Source organism: Suricata suricatta, chromosome 5 (assembly GCF_006229205.1).
Source record: "Suricata suricatta isolate VVHF042 chromosome 5, meerkat_22Aug2017_6uvM2_HiC, whole genome shotgun sequence".
NCBI classification, from domain to species: domain Eukaryota; kingdom Metazoa; phylum Chordata; class Mammalia; order Carnivora; family Herpestidae; genus Suricata; species Suricata suricatta.
In genome coordinates this window covers 72,182,096-72,198,863 of record NC_043704.1, presented here as the reverse complement: position 1 = coordinate 72,198,863, position 16,768 = coordinate 72,182,096, and the positions used below count along the sequence as shown (strand labels likewise).

The 16,768-nt window shown below is 35.1% G+C and overlaps 1 protein-coding gene across 13 annotated transcripts in view; it reads left to right on the top strand.

The window, feature by feature from the left end:
- DLG1 (discs large MAGUK scaffold protein 1) overlaps nt 1–16,768 on the top strand; it is a 255,930-nt gene that overhangs the window by 170,888 nt on the left and 68,274 nt on the right. For all 13 annotated transcript variants that reach the window (XM_029939594.1, XM_029939593.1, XM_029939592.1 and 10 more), the window contains one exon: nt 3,043–3,199. In XM_029939594.1, the coding sequence (XP_029795454.1) occupies nt 3,043–3,199 (157 nt within the window). The remainder of the gene's footprint in view (nt 1–3,042; nt 3,200–16,768) is intronic.

Here is a 16,768-nt window from a genome sequence, read left to right as displayed (position 1 = left end):
GTTTTCTAATAGTGCCTTTTTAGAGATATAAAGAAGAAAATAGTTAATGGCTTGCTTAATTTTTAATCTCTGCATATTTTTCAAAGTAAAAAATATATTAGTATCTTGATTGCTATTCCCCATCATTTTTCATTATATATCTTTTGTCTAGAATATTGCATTGGATTTTATAGTATTACACAACAGGTCTGCGTGTTTTCTTTGAAAATCTGGTGGTTGATTACTGCAGTAACTAAAATGTGTGTTTTATCACTCTTTTGATAATTGAACTATTTTGTCCAGATGATAAAGTATAAAAATCTTTGCATTCACATTAGAAGTTCTCCACCATTTGACCCTAAGCAGTCTTTCAGAGGTTATCTCACATTACCAATTTAAAAAAGGAAAAGAAAAGAAATCAGATGGTTCTAGAGTTCATTTTCTTTAACAGGTTCATTGAGATATGATCCACATATCATACACTTTACCCATTTAAAATGTAAGACTCCGTGATTTGTAGTATATTACATTATTAATTTTTTTAAATGTGCGATTCAGTACCGTTAATTGCATTCAGTGTTATGCAGTCATCATCACTATTTCCAGAACCTTTTTATCATCTCAGACAAGCTCTCTAACCATTAAGCAGTAATTCCCATTTCCTTTTCCTCCCAATCTGTAATAACCTCTAGTCTAGTCTTCTTTCTGTGTACTATGAATTTACTTATTCTAGATTGCTCATGTAAGTATAATCGTACAATTCTTTCATTAGCTAATGTTTTTAAGATTCATCCATGCTGTAGCATATATCAGAACTTCATTCCTTATGGCTGAATAACATTCCATTATTTGTATACACCACATTTTATTTATCTATTCATCTCTTAATGGACACATAGGTTGTTTCCACCTTTTGGGTATTAAGAATAATGCTGTGACAAACATTGGCATGCATGTATCTGTTCGCATCCTTACTTTCACTTCCTTTGGATAGATACTAAGTAGTGGGATTGCTAAGTCATATGGTAAATGTATGTTTATTTTTATGAGAAACCATTTGTTTTCTGTATCAGCCACACCATTTTACGTATCCACCATCAATATATGAGGGTTCTAGTTTTTCCACATCCTCACCAATACGTTTTTTTCCTGTTTTGTTTTATTTCATAACCATTGTAGTAGGTGGGACATATCTTGTGATTTTCATACATTTCCCTAATAACTAATGATGTTGAACATCTTGTATTATTTGAAAAATCTGCATTTATTTTCTTCTGAAATACTGTTGGATTTTATCAGGACGTTTTTAAATGATTATTTGCTAACGTAAAACTGTAATTCCTATATGTGGTATGTTATTTTTCCTTCGTATGTATATTTTTTCAGGTTTTAATTTAAATTCCAGTTAACACACAGTGTAATATTAGTTTCAGGTATAGAATTTTGTGACTCATCACTTACATACAACACCCAGTGCTCATCACAAGTGCACTCCTTATTAGCCATCAGCCATTTAACCCATCCCTCCACCCCCTCCTCCATATATATGTTTTAAAACAGTAGAAACCCTAAACTATGAATCCATCACCTAACAATGAAATAAAACATTACCAATGTAGTGAAACCCATTTTGTGCCCTAATCCTACTCTGCTTCTCCTACAGTGTCTCACCAAGTTAACTGTTTTCCTGAATTTGGTTTTATTATTCCATTTTTTTCTTTCACATATGTGTATAATTGTTTAATGTTTCCTAAATAGTATATTGTTTGGTTTTACTGCTTTTGACAAAAAAGTGTAATTTTGTTAACTCTGTAAATGAACCGGTAGAGCTGATTAATGATAAAATGAATGACTAGAAAATGCCTGTTTAAGTTTTTAGTAAATACTTAAGATTAATTCCACATTATAGGGAAGCATCCCTAAAACTCATTCTTAAAGAATACTTCTGTTAGGCCTTTTGTTAACCAATAGCTTTTTTGCAATGTTTTAGAAAAATCTGCTACATTTTAAAAATACCAAGTATGATACATTCTAATTCAAAATGATATTCTGTATCTCATCATGTCTAAAATAATCTGCTCCTAGAATTTTCATGGTTTTACCAGAAAGTATAAATGATATTCACACAACTGTTAGTGGTAAGAATTATTCTGATTTCAAAGATTTTAAATGCAAGGTGGGGGAAAAGCTCATCTTAGAATGAATGAATGAATAGCAGAGAGGGAGGTGGAGGAATGTGACTTTAGAAGTAAAGATATTTAATTATTTTACGTTAAAAGTTTGGAGATGGACAGTTCCAGCCTTTGTGTACAGCAATCTTTAGGTCCATAGTATCTCTAGGATACCTTCATGACTATAGTATATCCAAACCAGTTATGGGATTTTATTGTTCATTTCTTGTATGGGTGTTATTTTGGGTGAGGAAGGGAACAAATGTGTTTGTATGGGGACAAAATGTGCTTTGTTTTTGTTAGGGTCTGTCTGTCTTTGGGAAATTGTCAATAAAATGTACCTTTATTTCTCAGAGGCCAGAATAGGGTCATAGCCTCACTTAGCAAAGAGGAATAGGATTGCTGTGACTAGCTTAGGTTAGTCATGATTTATCCTTTTGAGACTGTGAAAATGGGCCTACCTTTTCTAAGACAAAGGTTTATCTGTCTTTTATAATACCTAGGAAGCAAAGGCAGTGACTGCTTCATAGGCAATAAAGTGTGTGCACATCAACTTAAGTACATATATTTCTTGAGTAGGGCTCTTTAAGTCACTTTTTATTACCACATTGTTTTCTCCTTTTGTTTTAGTATTATGTTTGTATTTTAACAAAAATTATGGATTGTAACATGGTTTTAAGCTTTTATGTAAAATTAGGATTTTTCCTTTCACTTTCTATGCTTAATTTCCAGTCTTAGAATCCCTTCCCCATTGTTTTGAAAACACTTTTAACTTTCATCTAGCTTTCTTTATAGTTGGATAATATAAGAGTTATCAATAGGGAAATTTCAGTGATAGAATGTCAAGTTCTACATAAAATTTCTAAGGTGTTCAATATTTTTCTAATTTTAGGGAACCTAGAAAAGTTGTTCTTCATCGTGGCTCAACAGGCCTTGGTTTCAACATTGTAGGAGGTGAAGATGGAGAAGGCATATTTATTTCCTTTATCTTGGCTGGAGGACCTGCTGATCTTAGTGGAGAGCTCAGAAAAGGAGATCGTATTATATCGGTAGGAGATGTTAATCAAAATAATGTTTTTATTATTTTAACTATGACCTACTAATTACTAAAAGTTTTGCTTTTCATATCCTAAAGTTATGGGAGATACCTTGGTATCTTGGTTATTTTCTTACTTTTCACAACTTAATTGTAGGATTGCAGGGATGTCAGAGAACATGCTCTGTACGATAGATTTTCTTCCAATATTTGGCTTCATAAGGGATTAGTCTTTATAAATGTGCTTGAAGAAAGTATATATTGTCTATTGACTACAATGTTGTCTACATGTTTATTAACCTTGTAACCTATGTTGTGCAGATTTTCTTTATATTTTAATCTGTTATCTACTTGATCTGTTATTAAACAAAATTTTGGGGGGCCTAGGTGGCTCAGTCGGTTGAGCAGCCACCTTTGTCTCGGGCTATGATCTCGAGGTTTGTGAATTCGAGCCCTGCATTAGGCTCTGTTCTGATAGCTCAGAGCCTGAAGCCTGGTTTGGATTCTGTGTCTCCCTCTCTCTCTGCCCCTCCCTACCTCACACTCTGTCTCTTTCTCTCTCTCAAAAATAAATAAATGTTAAAAATAAAAAAAAATGTAAGTAATAATAATAAATTAAAAAAATAAAAAAGTTTTAAACTCTCTGAATATGATGGTGGGTTCAGCAGTTAGTTTGTCCTTGCAGTGATTTTTTTATTTTTATATCTTTGAAACTATGTTACTGGATGCACCTAAGTTTAGAATCAGTATTCCTGCTGGTAGTTATTATTCGACTCATAATAAGTTTTTATTATTCCGTAATAATCCTGTTTGTTTATAATAATAGTTTTTACCCAGGTGCCTGGTTGTCTCAGTCAGTAAAACATTCAACTTCACTCAGGTCATGATCTCTCAGTTCATGAGTTCGAGCCCCACAACAAGCTCTGTGCTGACAGCTCAGAGCCTAGAGCCTTCTTCAGATTCTGTGTGTGTCTCTCTCTCTGCCCCTCCCCTGCTAGCATATGTGCACACTTGCTCTGTCTCTCTCTCAAAAATAAACATTAAAAGATAATAATAATAATGTGTTTAACCTAGAAGCTATATTGCCTGATACTAATATGGCTCTTTTTTCCTTGATATTTGTCTTGTCTTTTCTCTTTCAGTTTGTGTGTTTATGTGGTTATTATCTGTAGAATTTTAGGCTAAAACTGATCAGGTTCAACTCTTCTCCCTAATGACACATTGACTTTTGGAACCTTAAAACTTTGTGTTATTTCTAGTATTTGACTTGTGTTTTTGTTGTTGTTTTTTTAACATTTATTTTTTAGAGAGAGAGAGAGAGAAAGAGTGAGAGAGACAGAACATGAGCAGTGGAGGGTCAGAGAGAGGGAGACACAGAATCTGAAGCAGGCTCCAGGCTCTGAGCTGTCAGCACAGAGTCCCACGCAGGACCGAAACTCACCGTGAGATCATGACCTGAGCCGAAGTCAGACACTTAACCAACTTCTTATATCTCACTTCTTTCTTCTGTGTCTGTCAGTGGGCCACTAACAGCGTTGGGATTGGATTTGTTGTGTAGAACTGTTTGATTCATTGCAGAAAATTTAGCTTTTCTACCTCCCATCCTCTACATGCTAGTAACATATCCTGGTCATTTTTAAAAGCTAAAATATTTCTTAGATATCCAAATGCATTTTATTGGGAGTCTTTGGATTGTTCTTCTAGTAAAAATTTCTTGATGACAAATAATCAGATAGAGCTTGTCTGAAAATATCTTTACTTCATTCTCACTTGTGTATATAATTCAGTCTAATATACTAGATTAACAGCTCTTGTCTCTCAGTACTTTGAAGATACTGTTTTATGTGATCTAGCTTCTTTTTTTTTTTTAAGTCTTTTACTTTTTGGTGTACTACAGTTTAATTATAATACATTTATGTCTAGCATTTTATTTATTCTGTTTAGGATTTGTTGAGCTTCCTGGATCAAAGGAGCCCATCTTTAATCAATTCTGAAATCTTAGCCAGTATTTTTCAAATTTTGCCTTTCCCACAATGTATAGATTCTCTCCTTCTTCAGTTCCTATAAGAGGAGGATATCATCCTGTCCTGCATGTCTTTTAACCCCAGTGTCATATTTATTAACTGTCTTCTTGTACTTAATTTCAGTCAGATATGTTTTTATAGTTCATAAATTTTCTTCCTCTGTGTCTAATCTGCTCTTTAAGCCAACACTAATTTTTTTTATTTCTTATGTTTATTTTGAGAGAGAGTGAGAGAGAGACAGAGCATAAGTGGAGGAAGGACAGAGAGATGGAGACACAGAATCTGAAACAGGCTTCAGGCTTCGAGCTGTCAGCACAGAGCCTAACCTGAGGCTTGAACTCATGAGCTGTGAGATAGGACCTGAGCTGAAGTTGGACACTTAAACAACTAAGTCACCTAGGCACCCCAGCCAACACTAACTTTTAATTCCAGAGTCCTTTGCATTCTAGAATTTCCTTTCAGTCTACTTTGGTGGTTTTTATTAATTCTTCATTATTTATAGTTCCTTACATTCTTTTAGATTTTTCTTTTAAACCTATTTTTAATCTTAAGTGCTATAAGTAATAGTTCTACTTTCTGAATTTTATAGGTGTCTAAAAGATGTGACCTGTGATAAATTGTTTTCTCTTACTCTAAATTTTGCATTATGAGTTTACTTTCAGTAGTACTTGATAGAGTGATGGGAGAAAGAGAAAGCATAGATGGGGGTGGGAGAAACCAGCCAAAACTTTACGTAACATGTAACGGCATCATTGGACTGGTAAAACTGGTAAAAATTATAGGAGATTACAAAGCAAGTCTTAAAACTACCTGCCAAGTCTTTCTCATTGGTTTTCACTGAGTGCTCAGATGTAATAAACCAGAAGTCGGTAACCAACAAGAGAGAATTGAGATAAAATTATTCCTGAATCCTACAGGGCAATCCCCAAATACAAGGCACCTGATCATTCAAAATAGGGGACCTTGGGCAGAAGATCTGTGAAAAACAACTTCAGGAAGTCTGTACTTGAGAGGAGAGTGGGGCAAAAGAGTTGAGGAAAAGCACTCTGGGGCTTTGTGTACAGAGTGATCAAGACACAGCAAGCAAGCTTGGGATAAATCTAGAGAACAAAGAGAACGTACCAGTTGCTCAAGAAAAAGTCAGATGCTTAGCAGACTGAGCTACCTAGGTGCCCCAGGGGGAAAAGTCTTAATCTTGCTCTCAAAACATTTGAAATTAAACTTAATTAAAGCTATTACAGTAAAATGCATTTGCAGCTCAACTACAGATCATATCAGTGTAGCTGCCCCACGGTAGTGGCCTGACACAAAGTTTGTTCCCTATTCTGAGATTATGTATTATTTGTTTCAGCCTCTACTATTATTTTATGTGAAATTATATAGTTTACAATAAAAATTATAAAACATGCAAAAAGAAAAAACTACTTTCGAGACAAAAGCAGTAAATAGAAGTACATTAAGAGAAGACTCACATGTTGAATTTCTCAAACAGGGACTTTAAAATAAGTATAATAAAATCATGATGATGATAAAAATACTAAAGGGTATAGGAATTCCTATATAGGAATTTAGACAAAGACATCAGTTCTACAGAAAGGATCACATGGAATGGTTAGAAGTTTTTAAAACTCACAAATGACTGTTTTATTTAAAAGACATAATAGGACATTGGACTCTATAGAGGAAAGAATCTGTGAACTTGAACATAGGACAAAGTTTCCAAGCTGAAATATAAGAAGGATTGTGTAGAAATTTGGGACGAGAAAGCAAACTGGGGAATCCCAAGACTTACAGAGCGATATCAGTCTAATAAAGAAGACACAGAACCTTTGAAGACATGCTGACAAAGAACTTTCCAACACTAATGAAAAATATCAACCCACAGGTCTATGAACTTCATCCAACGAGACTAGATCATTATAATTAAAGTACTAGAAAGCTCCTCTAAAGAACACTTATTAAAAGCAGTCATAGAAACAACACATTGCCCATACAGGAGCAGTACAAGTGACATCTTATTTCTCACTAGAAATATTAGAAGACGTAAGGCAATTTAATAATATCTTTAAAGTGCTGTAAGGAAAAAACAAAGACATATTCTTTTTTTAATATAATTTATTGTCAAATTGGTTTCCATACAACACCCAGTGCTCATCCCAACAAGTGCCCACCTCAATGCCCATCACCCACTTTTCCCTCTCTGCCACGCCCCCATCAACCCTCAGTTTGTTCTCAGTATTTAAGAGTCTCTTATGGTTTGCCTCCCTCCCTCTCTGTAATTATTTTTTTACCTTTCCCTTCCCCCATGGTCTTCTGTTAAGTTTCTCAAGATCCACATAGGAGTAAAAACATATGGTGTCTGTCTTTCTCTGACTTATTTCTCTTAGCATAATACCCTTCAGTTCCAACAAAGACATTTTCAAACAGAAAATAGCTTAGAGAATTTGTCCCTGGCAGACCTACAAGAAATACTAAAAGAATTGTTCTGGTTAAAGATGAATTATACCAGGTGAAACTCTAGATCTGTAGGAAGAAGTTAAGAACAACAGAAACAGTACCTGGATAAACATAAAAGACACATTTTATAAGACTATAAGCTACTTAAAAGAAAAATAACTGCATTATGTTAGGGTGTTATGATCTGTAGAAGTAAAATATAAGATCACTAAAGCACAGATTGACAAGGAAGATAGAATTATGTTAATGCTTCTGATACAGTTTGTGAACTGATATAAATTATTTGAAAGTAGAATGTGAGATCTTATATTTACATGTTATTATTTCTGGAGGAAGCACTAAAAATACTCCCAAGAGCTAGTTTTAAAAATTCAATATAGGGAATAAAATGAAATCTGGGAAGAAAAAACATATTTCTTAAAAACAAAGTAGAATTCATCTCTGTTAATATCTATCTACATTGCAGTTAACACTCTTAATTAAGATACAGGAATTAGCTCAGTTCAGAAAAAAAACAAGACCAAAATATGTACTTCTTTAACAACACAAGAAACAACAGATAATGGCGAGGATGAGGAGAAAGGGGAGCTCTCTTGCACTGCTAGTGGGAATGCACACTGGTGCAGCTACTCTGGAGAACAGTATGGAGGTTCATCAAGAAAACTAAAAATAGAACTACCCTAGGATCTAACAGTTGCACTATTAGGTATTTACCCAGAGAATATAAAAATACAGATTCAAAGAGGTACATGCACCTCAGTGTTTATAGAAGCATTATCAAAATTAGCCAAACTATGGAGAGAGCCCAAATGTCCCATCAACTGATGAATGGATAAAGAAGATATGGTGTATATATATGCAATGTAATATTATTGAACCATCCAAAAAAATGATACCTTGCCTTTTGCAATGACTTGGATGGACCTAGAATGTATTATGCTAAGCAAAATAAGTCAATCATAGAAAGACAAATATATGATTTCACTCAGATAGGAATTTTAAGAAACAAAACAGATGAACATATGTGAAGAGTGGGGGGAGGGGAAGAGAAGAAAGGGAAACAAACCACAAAAGACTCTTAATGATAGAGAACAAAGTGAAAGTTGAGGGAGATGGATAGGATAAGTGATAGTATTAAGGAGGGCACTAGATGGGTGATGAGTATTAAGGAGGGCACTTAATTGCGATGAGCACTGGGTATTGTTTATAAGTGATAAATCATTGAATTCTATGTCTGAAACCAGTATTGCACTCTTTATTAATTAAAATTTAAATTTAAAAAAATATATATACTCTTAACCAGAAATTCACTTTAAATATAAAGACTCATATGTTGTTAGTAAGAGACTAGGAGAAAGCAGACCATATGAAACATATGAAAGATGGTGTGATAAACCCCTATGAGGCAAAATAGACTTCAAGACAAATAGTATTACTGATAGATTTTTATAATAATGAAAAACATTATTTCATCAGGAAAATATAACAGTTTTTAGTGTGCATGTGCCTAATAAGCCTTTCAAAATGCATGAAGCAAAAATTGCCAGAAATAAGAAAAGAAATGCAAAAATCTACAATCACAGTAGGGGATTTAAACACCTTCCATGGTTGATAGAATAAGTAGAGAAAAGGAGAAGAAAATATCTTTAGTCCTTACCACTCATCATCTATAAAAATTAACTTGAAATGAATGATAGAACTAAATTTCTAGGAGAAAACATACAAGAAAATCTTAGGGAACTTGAATCAGACTAAGATTTTCTTAAATAGGACCAAGGAGCTAAGTCTGTTCAGTGGTTAAAAGAAAGTCTTTTTAGTAAATGATGCTGAAACAACTGGATATCTATATGGAAAAACATGAACTTCTTCAACCCAGTCTTACTCCAGATGTAAAAATTCTTTTTTTTCTTTTCTTTTCTTTCTGTTTTTTTTTTTTTTTTGAGGGAGGGAGGGCACACACATGTGTGCAGGAAAGGGGCAGAGGGAGAGCAGGCTCCACACCCAACAGGGAGCCCAACATGGGGCGCGATCTTATGACCATGAGATCTTGAACTGAGCCAGAATCAAGAGTTAGATGCCTAACCAACTGAGTCCTCCCGGCACCCTAAAAATTAATTCTACATGGATTATAAATCTAAATGTACAGCCCAAACTATAATTCTCCTATAAGAAAACATAGGAGGATATCTTTACAACCGTGGGTTTGATAATCTCTTGGACAAGCTACACAAAATACTAACCATAAAAATTGGCATTAAGAACCAAAGTGGCAAGCCACACAGCAGGAAAAACTATTCTTAGTACATGTATCTGATAAAAGACTTGTATCCAGAATACATAAACATCTCTCACAAATTAACAATAAAAAGATTAGTAATCCAGTTTTTAAAATGAGCAAAAGAGCTAAACATCTGTTTCTCAAAACAAGATATATGAATAGCCTATAAACACATGAAAAAATACTCAACATTAAATATCAGGGCAGTGCAAAAAAAAAAAACCCCACAATGAATAAAGGTGTTTGGAAGAATCTGGGAGGGAGTGATGTCAATTTTCTGTATCTTGATTGTGACAGTATCTACACAACATAGGCAGTTGTCAAAACTCTTAATTGTAAACTAAAAAGATTAATTTATTAAATATAAATTATGCCTAAATAAAATGAGGGAGAGATGATCCTTGAACAACATGGGGTTAAACTGCACCACATCCAGTTATGTAGATTTTGTTGACGAGTACAGTATAGTATGGTAAATGTATTTTTCTTGTGATTTTTCTTAATAAAATTTTCTGTCATTTATTATAAGAATACAGTATATAATACATATAGCATACAAATTGGTAAGGCTTTTAGTCCACAATAGGCTATTATTAAGATTTTGGAGAGTGGAGTTATGTGTGGATTTTTAACTTTGGGAGTGGGAGTTGCAACATATCCCGTATCCCACCCAGTTGAATGACTAAAGATTTAAAAAAAAATGACAGACATTGGTGAGGATGTGGAGGCCTGGCAGCTCTCATTACTGGTGGGTGTATTATACAACCATTACAAGAATTTGGGAGGAAGTTTTTAAGAATTTAAATATACAGCTAAACTCATCACCCAGATTTTACCTGAAAAATCATGTCCACAGAAACACTTTAACAAAAAAAGTTCATAACAGCCTTATTAATAATAATTCAGAGCTGGAAATTACTCAAGTGTCCATCAGTAGCAAAATAGCTTAATAAGTTGGGGTACATTTATACAATATAATGCTACTCGCCTTTAAAAAGTAACAAACTGAAACAACAACATAAATAACACCATAAAACACATTGAGTAAAAAAATACCACAAAAACACATACAGTATGAATCCAGTTATATGATAATCATGAGCAGATAATAATTTCTATTGATACAAGTCAGAAAGTAGTTGTTTGTGATGTACTGATTTTAAAGTGGTACAATGGAAATTTCTGATTTGGATGATGGAAAGGAGGGTATATATCTTGTTTGGAATTGTTTCACTGGTGTAGACAGTTGTTGAAAATTCTTTCAACTGAAAATGGTCTGATTTTTTTATTTCTTGTAATTTTATACTGTAATTTAAATTTTTAAAAATAAGTTATAGTATGAAAAGGACAGATTGGTGGTAAAGAATGAATTTGTTAAAAATAAATGTTGGACAAATTAGCTAGTTGTTTAAGTGACTAAAATTAGCTTAGAGCCTCACTTAACACCTTGTGTCAAAATAAATTTTCAGTTGGCATAGAGTTAGGTGTAAAAACATCAAAGCAAAAATAGATGTTTTTTGAATTGTCCATATGGAACAACTTTATATGGGTCACTGACACACTGCTAGAATATATGTCTCATACTCAGCCAGGTATGTTGAGTTGACCCAGAACTTTTCCAGTCCTAGCACTTAAAGCTCCATGTCTGGAAATCCCTTTAGTCTCAGTTTTAAAACTGAAAATCCCAGTCTAGGCAAGCCATTTGCTCACCCTAATGTGAGTGTAAGAGACATACAGCCTTATGAGGCTGTGTACATCAATAGCCTTAAAATTTTAATGCTAACTAAGTTTCTCTAGGGAAATACCCCAAGAACAATAAGAAAAACCTCAGGAGCAAGAGGAAAAAAACTAAAATAAAACCCCATTAGGAACAAACTAATTTAAGTACCTTATTAAACAAAATTTAGCTATTTTTCAGTCCTCAGCTTGAATCACAATCACCTTAAAGTCTTGTTAAAAAACAGATCTTAGGGGCACCTGAGTGGCTCAGTTGGTTAAGCGTCTGGCTTCCGCTCAGGTCATGATCTCACAGGTCGTGGGCTCAAGCCCCACATCAGGCTCTGTGCTGACAACTCAGAGCCTGGAGCCTGCTTCAGATTCTGTATCTCCCCCTCTCTCTGACCCTCCCCTGCTCACGCTGTCTCTCTCTGTCTCTTAAAAAATAAATAAAAAACATTTAAAAATTTAAAAAAAACCAGATTCTTAGGGGCATGTACTCTCTCTCACTTTGTCTCTCAAAAGTAAGGATTAAAAAAAAAAAAACATTCTTAGACCCTGCCCCAAAGATTCCAATTCAGTATGACTTGGGTAGGTTCTTTTTTTTAAATAGTATTTTTAAATCTTTTTTTGTTGTTAATTTTTTTATTTACATCCAAGTTAGCGTATAGTGCAACAGTATGCCTACCCATTACTTAATGCCACTTACCCATTTAGCCCATCCTCCCCTCCCACAACCCCTCCAGTAAACCTGTTTTTTCTCCATCTTTAAGAGTCTCTAATGCATTTGTCTCCCTCCCTCTTTTTATATTATTTTTGCTTCCCTTCCCTTATGTTCATGTTTTGTATCTTAAAGTCCTCATATGAGTGAAGTCATATGATATTTGTCTTTCTCTAATTTCTCTTAGCATGATACACTCTAGTTCCATCCACATAGTTGCAAATGGCAAGATTTCATTCTTCTTGATTTCCTAGTAATACTCCATTGTATATACATAGCAGATCTTGTTTATTCATTCATCCATTGATGGACATTTATGCTCTTTCCATACTTTGGCTATTGTTGATAGTGCTCTTATAAACATTGGGGTGCATGTGTCCCTTCAAAACAGCATATCTGTAACCCTTGGATAGATACCTAATAGTGCAATTGCTAGGTTATAGTATAGGTCTATTTTCAACTTTTTGAGGAACCTCCATACTGTTTTCCAGAGTGGCTGCACCAGTTTGCATTCCCACCAGCAGTGCAAAAGAGATCCTCCTCCTTTGCATCCTCGCCAGCATCTGTTGTTGCCGGAGTTGTTAATGTTAGCCGTTTTGACGGGTGTGAGGTGGTATCTCATTGTGGTTTTGATTTGTATGTCCCGGATGATGAGTGATGTTGAAATTGTTTCATGTGTCCTTTGGCCATCTGGATGTCTTCTTTGGGGAAATGTCTTTTCATGTTTTTAGCCCATTTGTTCACTAGATTATTTGTTTTTTGGGTGTTGAGTTTTATAAGTTCTTTGTAGATTTTGGATACCAACCCTTTATCTGGTATGTTGTTTGCAAATATCTTCTTCCATTCTGTTGGTTGTCTTTTAGTTTTGCTGACTGATTCCTTCGCTATGCAGAAGATTTTTATTTTGATGAGGTCCCAGTAGTCACTTTTGCTTTTATTTCCCTTGCCTCCACAGACCTGTTGAGTAAGAAGTTGCTTTGGCCAAGGTCAAAGAGATTTTTGCCTGCTTTCTCTCAAGGATTTTGATGGCTTTCTGTCTTACATTTAGGTATTTCATCCATTTTGAGTTTACTTTTGTGTATGGTATAAGAAAGTGGTCCAGGTTAATTTTTCTACATGTCACTGTCCAGTTTTTTCAGCACCACTTGCTGAAGAGACGGTCTTTATTCCATTGGATATTCTTTCCTGCTTTGCCAAAGATGAGTTGGCCATAGGTTTGTGGGTCCATTTCTAGGTTCCCTATTCTGTTTCATTGTCCTGAGTGTCTGTTTTTGTTTCAGTACCATACTGTCTTGATGATTACAGCTTTGTAATACAGCTTGAAGTCCGCGATTGTGATACCTCCAGCTTAGGTTTTCTTTTTCAGGGTTGCTTTGGCTATTCAGGGTCTTTCTGGTTCCATACAAATTTTACAATTGTTTGTTCTAGTTCTGTGAAGAATGCTGGTATTATTTTGATAGGGATTGCATTGAATGTGTAGATTACTTTGGGTAGTATTGACATTTTAACAATATTTTTTCTTCCTATCCAGGAGCATGGAATATTTTAACATTTTTTTGTGTCTTCTTCAATTGCTTTCATAAGCTTTCTATACTTTTCAGTGTATAGATGTTTCATCTGTTTGGTTAGATTTATTCCTAGGTATTTTGTAATTTTAGGTGCAATTGTAAATGGGATCAATTTTTTGATTTCTCTTTCTGTTGCTTCATTGTTGGTGTATAGAAATGCAACTGATTTCTGTGCATTGATTTTATATCCTGCCACTTTACTGAATTCATGGATCAGTTCTAGCAGTTTTTTGGTGGATTCTTTTGGGTTTTCCATATAGATGATCATGTCATCTGCGAAGAGAGAAAGTTTGACCTCCTCCTGGCCAATTTGGATACCTTTTATTTCTTTGTGTTGTCTGAGTGCTGAGGCTAAAGACTCTTTCAATACTATGTTGAATATCAGTGGTGAGAGTGGATAACCCTGTCTTGTTCCTAACCTTAGGGTGAAAGTTCTCAGTTTTTCCCCTTTGAGGATGATATTAGTGTAGGGTCTTTCATATATGGCTTTTATGGTCTCGAGGTATGATCTTTCTATCCCTTTTTTTTTTTAATGTTTATTTTTGAGAGACAGAAAGACAGAGCATGAGTAGGGGAAGGGCAGAGAGAGAAGGAGACACAGAATCTGAAGCAGGCTCCATGCTCTGAGCTGTCAGCACAGAGCCCAGCGTGGGGCTCAAACTCACGAACCACGAGATCATGACCTGAGCCAAAGTTTGCCGCTTAACCAATTGAGCCACCCAGGCACCCCATCCTTGCTATCTTAAGGGTTTTTATCAAGAAAGGATGCTATATGTGTCAAATGCTTTCTCTGCATCTATTGAGAGAATCATATGGTTCTTGTCCTTTCTTTTATTGATGTGATGAATCACACTGATTGTTTTGCAGATATTGAACCAGCCCTGCATCCCAGGAATAGATCCCATTTGGTTGTGGTGAATAATTTTTTTGATGTATTGTTGGATGTGATTGGCTAATACCTTGTTGAGGATTTTTGCATCCATGTTTATCAGGGAGATTGGTCTATAGTTCTCTTTTTTAGTGAGGTCTTTGGTTTTGGAGTTGGTAATGCTGGCTTCATAGAAAGGGTTTGGAAGTTTTCCTTCCTTTTTTTTTTTTTAGAACAGCTTCAAGAGAATAGGTGTTAACTCTTCCTTAAATGTTTGGTAGAATTCCCCTGGAAAGCCATCTGGCACTGGACTCTTGTTTTGGGGGAGATTTTTTATTACTAATTCAATTTCTTTACTGGTTATGGGTCTGTTCGAATTTTCTATTTCTTCCTGTTTCAGTTTTGGTAGTTTGTTTCTAGGAATTTGTCCATTTCTTCCAGATTGCCCATTATATCAGCATATAATTGCTTATAATATTATAACTTTTTATTTCTGCTGTGTTGGTTGTGATCTCTCCTCTTTCATTCTTGATTTTATTTATTTGGGTTCTTTCCTTTTTCTTTTTGATGAAACTGTCTGGTGGTTTATCAATTTTGTTAATTCTTTCGAAGAACCGGCTTCTGCTTTTATTGATCTGTTTTACTGTGGTGTTTTTTTGTTTGTTTGTTTCAATAGCCTTGATTTCTGCTCTAGTCATTGTTATTTCCTGTCTTCTGCTGGTTTTGGGTTTTATCTGCTGTTCTTTTTCCAGCTCTTTGAGGTGTAAGATCTGGTTATGTATCTGAGACCTTTCTTCCTTCTTTAGGGAAGCCTGGATTGCTCTATACCTCCCTCTTACTTTACTGCATCCCAGAGGTTTGGGGCTGTGTGTTTTCATTTTTATTGGCTTCCGTGTACTTTTTAATTTACTCCTTAACTTATTGGCTAGCCCATTCATTCTTTAGTAGGATGTTCTCTAGTCTCCAAGTATTTATTACCTTTCCAAATTTTTTCTTGTGGTTGATTTTGAGTTTCATAGCATCATGGTCTGAAAATATGCATGATATGATCTCGATCTTTTAGTACTTATTGAGGGCTGATTTGTGTCCCAGTATGTAGTCTATTCTGGAGAATGTTCCATGTGCACTGGAGAAGAATATATATTCTGCTGCTTTAGGATGAAATGTTTGAACATATTTGTTAGGTCCATCTGGTCCAGTGTGTCATTCAAAGCCATTGTTTCCTTGTTCATTTTCTGTTTAGGTGATCTGTCCATTGCTATAAGTGGGGTGTTGAAGTCCCCTACTATTATGGTATTATTATAAACGAGGTTCCTTATGTTTGTGATTAATTGACTTATGTATTTGGGTGCTGCCACATTTGGAGCATAAATGTTTACAATTTTTATGTCTTCTTTTTGGGTAGACCCCTTAATTATGATATAATCCCCTTCTTCATCTCTTGTTACAGATTTTATTTTAAAGTCTAGATTGTCTGATATAAGTATGGCTACTCTGGCTTTCCATTAGCATAATAAATGGCTCTCCATCCCCTTATTTTCAATATGAAAGTGTCTTTAGGTCTAAAGTGGGTCTTCTGCACTTCTCCAAAGAGGACATCCAGATGGCCTACAGGCACATGAAATGATGCTCAACATCACTCATCATCAGGGAAACACAAATCAAAACCACACTGAGATACCCCCTCACGCCAGTCAGAGTGGCTAAAATGAACAAATCAAGAGACTATAGATGCTGGCGAGGGTGTGGAGAGATGGGCACCCTCCTACACTGTTTGTGGGAATGTAAACTGGTACAGCCGCTCTGGAAAACAGTGTGGAGGTTCCTTAAAAAACTATCCATAGAACTCCCCTATGACCCGGCAATAGCACTGCTAGGGATTTGCCCAAGGGATACAGAAGTGCTGATGCATAGGGGCACATGTACCCCAATGTTCATAGCAACAATGTC